Consider the following 5,810-nt stretch of genomic DNA (forward strand, 5'->3'; position numbering starts at 1 on the left):
GGATACAGGGAACAGAAGCAGGAAGCCGAGCGGGTGAGTGCTCAGGCATTAGGGATGAGCTTTTGAGAGTGATGTAGGCATTTAAGGATGCAGGTATATGTCTCGCTAGATGTTCAGAAATGGTGACATGCTAATTCCCACCCGATTCAATGAGTTTGAGTGATTTTTTTTCTTTGGAAAATCCCCCCCAAGGTGACTAAGTGTGTGGTTAAACACCTCTCTCTTATGGCATCCTTTAAAACCTGGCCCTCAGACCGTAGGTCCAACAGGTGCATGTTCAGATTGGCCACATCCCTGTGCTGGCAAGCTTGCAAGTCCGAGCAAGGAAAATGACCTTGTTGTAACACGAGGCAAGGAATTGAGAGGCATGGAGACAGTTCCTGGCTTCCCACAGGCTCCTTGTATGACCTTGGGCAAGTCACTTAGGTCCTGATTAGGGTGCTGAGCCCCCACTACTGAAGTCAAAGGGAGCCGATGGGAGTGCAACCCCCACCGGACCTCGTGCCTGTCTTCTCACTGTATTTCAAGTCTCCAGCTATAAAAAACCTGCTAATTCCCAAGCTCACAGGGCTATGCCTCCTCAGATATGGCGATGGTGAGCACCAGAGAGGATAGAAGACATGTACTGATGTATATATTTTGCTGGGGGAGAATGATGTATATAGATACAGATCATAGATCTCTACCTGCTCTCCCTTGGAAAAAGGCCTGATTTGGAAGTAGGCAGCTGCCTTCCCTCTCTGCTCCCATCGGCTATGGCAGCTCTATTATAGCAAAAATGAGCAGTAGTTATTCAGCTAATTTCTCCACCTGGCTGCTTGACCCTGGCCAGCTCCACTCCTCATTTGCTATTCTGCAGCAGGGCCGTTTCCAGGAAAGCTTGTTTTCTTGGGGGCAACGTGATAAGGAAAATTGTTATTAAGAGGAATGACAACACACAGAGGCATCTGACAGTTGTTTTTGGCCTAATTGCCTTTAATTCAATTAAAATGGAGCTGCCCATCAGCTGGAGAGAGGTGATGCCACAGCAACATGAGTGAGTCTCAGTGCCATTGCCGGTGCCGCTCCTCAGAGCCCCTAGGTCCTTCTCAACACGGTTTCTGCAGTAAATACAAGCGCGTGCGAGACCCCAGTTGCTCCTTCAATGCCTTGCTCACCAACATTGCACTATTTTACAGCTTGCGGAAAACTGACGGGAATAAGTGACCCAATCACGATAAAAACCTCGGGATCAAGGTTCGGCTCATGGATGACGGACCCTCTAGCTCCAGAAGGTGAAAACAAGGTAAGGCTGTCATCTCCACCCTCTGCTTCCCACCCCATGCTTGTTATGTCTGCTGCTGCTCTTTGAATCCATGGCTAGGCCTCCAGGGCAATGTCCAGTGGAGACGATGGAAAGAGATAATGTCTCCCTGAGCTTTACTGCCCACGCCAGCACCTGCACCGCACCGATTACACTCACAAGGTCCTCTCCTAGCATGTGCTGGGCTGTGTGTCTGGATCATATCGGGGCAGGTTCCTCTTTGGTTGGTCCCCCAGCAAGGTGCTAGAGGGGGTTTAGCCCAGGTATTAGAGAAGGCATGCACGGTAACGTTCCCGCAAGCTGTGCGTCTCTGTATTTCTGTAGGCGGTTGTTCTGCTTCCAGCAAGGAAGGTTTGCTTATTTATTCCTTTAGTCATTTTGTGGTTTTTTTCCTGCAAATGTTATTGGATGTGAAAATGGTCCAGATTGGCACACCCCAGAGTCCTGTTTGTCCAGCATTGCCGTGCGGTCTTTGGTAGAGACGGATCAGACACCTGACCACTGATGCTTCACCTCCGATGGAGAGGCATGGTTCCCAAGCGGGGAGGGGAGAGGTTATTTTCCATGGTTTATTCAATCCTGGTCCTCTCTACTGAGAATGTCAAACAAGTATGCCGGTTAGCGCCGCTTGTCGCAGCCTTGTTAGTGATGAGGATGCTTGGGCACTAGCAGCTGGCTCGAGACCCATCAAACTCATTCTCTGCAGCCGTAAGTTTCTTTATTAACCTATAAAGCACCTTCGTAGAGGGCTCAGCGGGGCCATAAATTTTATTTCAGGCTGGATACCTGAATGCAAACTCGCAGGCGCATTACAAGCACAAAAGCACTCTAGGACTTCTCAGCGGGAGCTTTGATTTAAAATCCATTTGCTGGTTGTTTTGATGATTTCGAATTTCTGTTTAGCTAGTTAATGGCAAGAGCCAGCTCTGTAGAGCTTGGGTGAAAATTGACATTCCTTTAAATAAAAGGGTGGGGGAAAATCCCTCCTTATCCGAGTCTCCCTCGTTTTCTAACACGTGGCAAGCAAGTACGTGACCTCCACACCAGTGATGGAAGGGAGGATCCAATATCTGGTTTATGCTTCCAGTCTAGGTTTGCTTTTCATTTGGGGGGAAATGGTTGACCTGTGCATTGATGTATAATGATGAATTGAGACCCCAGCTGAAGAGAATCGGGCCCGCAGTTACTAACCAAGGGAAGAAGATGTTGGACAAGTCCTATTAATTTCTTTTATCTTGCTGTCTGTGCCGCCGATAATGTCATTTGGCCAACCTGCTTCTCTCTTCCCCTTCCTTCCTCCAGCTTCGATGTTGTGAAGAATTAATGGGCTGCATCAAGAGAGGTTTCTGTTTTGTTTGGGTCTTTTCTATTCAGACCATTCAATTTTGATTCCAAGGAGGTAGGAGGCCAGTCACTCGTTGAAAATCAATCTAGGCTTCCCATGACTGATGGAATGGAAAATATCTCAAGGCTTTTGCCGAGGGCTTTATAAGAGGCAAAGCAAACAACGGTACAAAACAACAAAAAAGAGCTTGGCTCAATGGAAATCCGTTGTTTTTAATGCAGCCATTAAAAACAGAGGTGGGGGGAACAGGCAGAGTGAAAACAAGGAGTGAGAGCCAACTCATTGCCCGGTTGGCGTTTTGGTTGGGTTTTGCGGCTGACCGTGGGCTGAAGATCCTTCCAGAGGATGCCAAAGCTGGCCTCATTTCAGAGACGTTTCCTTGCTCTGCACACAGGCAACAGGCAGATGCGCAGATGGTCTCTCTCTCCCTCTCTCCAACAACTCCACATCCTTTCCTGCTGCCCACACAAGCTCCTTAGTTGCCGTACCCCAGAGAGTTTGAATCAGCCACAAAATCCAGAGTTTTCATAGACGGGAATTAATTTCGGTCCCAGGCACCCGTGTTACGGTACCAACCTTAGGGCGTGATGAGAGAGACTGCCAAATAGGACAGGACGTTCGTCGGTTAGTGGGCTCCTGCCACGACATAAACATCAAGGTGAAGCTGCAAGGTGTATTTAAAGCTGGAAACGGTGATCCGGGGACGAGCGTCCATGACGCTATGTTTTTGTACCGTATAACTGACGCAGATTTAATCGCTTGATCTGATCGGAGGATGTGTGCCGTGGGATGACAGTATCTCGCTGCTCTGTATTCATCTGCTGACGTCTGTTAGGCTCTCAGAACAGGCTTGTTTTATTTTGCGGTCCGCCTGGGTCCCGCTAATGCTAAAATGTGCTGGGATTTTTTTCAAATTTGCAGCCTATGACTTGCCAGGCCGACTTGAAGTGGCTTGTGGGCCTGCAATCAGCAGGTGGATGGGATGATGTTGCGTTGAGTATCACGTGTTTAACCTCCTGGACACCATAACTGTGGAGCAGGATTAGCACTTTCTGCCCACGTCACTTCTCCTTTCACTCCCAGGTGGACGCAGCGTGGGCTATCATTTGAGATGTTCACCCAGCCCACAGACAGGAGGGGAGTTCCTCCCATTTTTCATTACCATGCAAGGAGAATCAGGCCCTTTACCTTTCCCATCACTTGCCTGATCCCCACCTAAGGGCCTTCTGCTCCTCCTAGCAACTTCTCTAAGTTATTTGTCTTAAATAGCTTCTTCAATAGCTGTCACAGGTAATTTTCCCCAGCAGATATTTTTTCAGCATACATAGCAGAGGGACAACAAGGTTTTTCTGTGGACTGCAGCTCAAAATGGATAAATTTAAATATATCTAGCAATAAATATAAATTGAGAAATGCATAACTGATCTAAAATAGCTTTACCATCCAGCAGTAACTAAACCATAGTGAGATCTTGAGGCCTTTGTTCTGTTGTAGTAACCTAACTTTGATTCAGTAGTGAGTCATTTGAACTGATACGGACTTGCCAATACGTTTTCTTGATAGTGAGCGATTGCCTTCATATTTTTCTCCATGCTAAATTACTGGAGGTCCATACAGCAGATGATATATGTGTGCGCGCACACACACAAATGCATGCACACACATATGCATGTGCACACACACATATACATGCACAAAAATGATGTATATAGTTTACAACTGATTTCATTTAAAGCCTATAAACATGCAAGAATTATGTATATAGTTTACAACTGATTTCATTTAAAGCCTATAAATATGAGAATTCAAGGGGTGTGTGGCACAGTGTGAATCTGATAACAAGGGGTGGCTGAACTGTAGGTCATATCTGGGTTATGCCATGAAGTATAATGAGTTTTTGGTGTGCTGCTTCTGCCCTGGTCCCTAAATGGTCAGTTGTTTCTGTCCAGTGTAAGATCATTGAACACAATAGGGGATGACTGGGAGTATTGGGAGAAGCCCACCAATGAAGTGGCAGGTGGATTTAAGTCTGGGGGAGAGATGTGTTGGAGAAGCCTCCTTAAAGTCAGCTTGCACTGTGTCTGGCATGAGACAATGCTATCAATCTCTCAATCTCTCATTTGCCAAAGGATGAAATCTCATCAGATCCAACCATTTCCAAATGCTAGCATTAGCAAGTGTTTTTGCTTTTGCTTTTACAGTTAAAAAATGCCCACGGAGTTTGGTGCATATTATTTTTTAATGACCAGTAATGAAATAGGAGCAGCAGAGCAATAACACAACTCGGGTTTCAATTTTGTTTCAGGCTTACTTACTATAATTTCCAAGGACATTCAGTTGAATGTAGGGTTTTCTTTAATCCAAAGAATGGAAGCCCTAATTCAGTAGTTTCCACCTGGGAAGAGGAAACTCGATGCCTGTTTTCCTGAGGCTTCCTCCTGCCAGCCAGGAGATCAAGATCTTGCTCGTTCTGGGACCTCCCGGTGTCTAACCCAGGTCTTCCAGGAGAGGTGTATTGAGGATCACAGCTATGCATGTATCCTCCACCCATGATCAAAGACTAGTTCACAGCTGGGCTCTGCTCCAGGAAGTCTGAAGAGCTGTGCAAGCATTTTGTAGACGTCTCATGTTAATTTGCTACTCTAAAATAAGCAGCCACACAGAGTATATGTGCCTTCGCACCGCGTGCAGCATCTGTTGCCTAATGGATGACATATTATGACTGTGGAAACAGTGGTACTGTTGGCTTGATCTTTCTCAGGTTTCTCACAAAAGGACGGGCAATACAAAGTTACATTTGTGGAAGGACGCATACAAATCCGTGTCCTAAAAATGCATGCTCGCTGCTATTTAATTTCTTTTCTCTCTTCCCACTCATATGATTCCTGATGTAGCAAGCAGCTGTGTTATTGTTAGGCAGATGCATGGAAAATGTCATTAACAGGACAGATATCTCTTCTCCACACTAACTATATTGCTTTGTAATTTGCTTCAACATTGGTTGCAAATGACTAAAGCCTTTTGTAAAGAGTCTAGACGGTGTCCCTAGTGCACTGGCATTTACGCAATAATTTAAAATATCTTCTCCATCAAGCAATAACCTAACAATAGTGAGGTTTTGATGTCTGTGTCTATTGTATACCAGCAGCCTGGCTGTGAGCT

The 5,810-nt window shown here is 46.0% G+C and overlaps 1 protein-coding gene across 2 annotated transcripts in view; it reads left to right on the plus strand.

The window, feature by feature from the left end:
• OLFM1 (olfactomedin 1) overlaps nucleotides 1-5,810 on the plus strand; it is a 48,404-nt gene that overhangs the window by 39,895 nt on the left and 2,699 nt on the right. For both annotated transcript variants that reach the window (XM_006028625.3, XM_006028624.3), the window contains exon 5: nucleotides 1,179-1,285. In XM_006028625.3, the coding sequence (XP_006028687.1) occupies nucleotides 1,179-1,285 (107 nt within the window). The remainder of the gene's footprint in view (nucleotides 1-1,178; nucleotides 1,286-5,810) is intronic.

Source organism: Alligator sinensis, unplaced genomic scaffold (genome assembly GCF_000455745.1).
Source record: "Alligator sinensis unplaced genomic scaffold, ASM45574v1 scaffold611_1, whole genome shotgun sequence".
NCBI classification, from domain to species: Eukaryota; Metazoa; Chordata; order Crocodylia; family Alligatoridae; genus Alligator; species Alligator sinensis.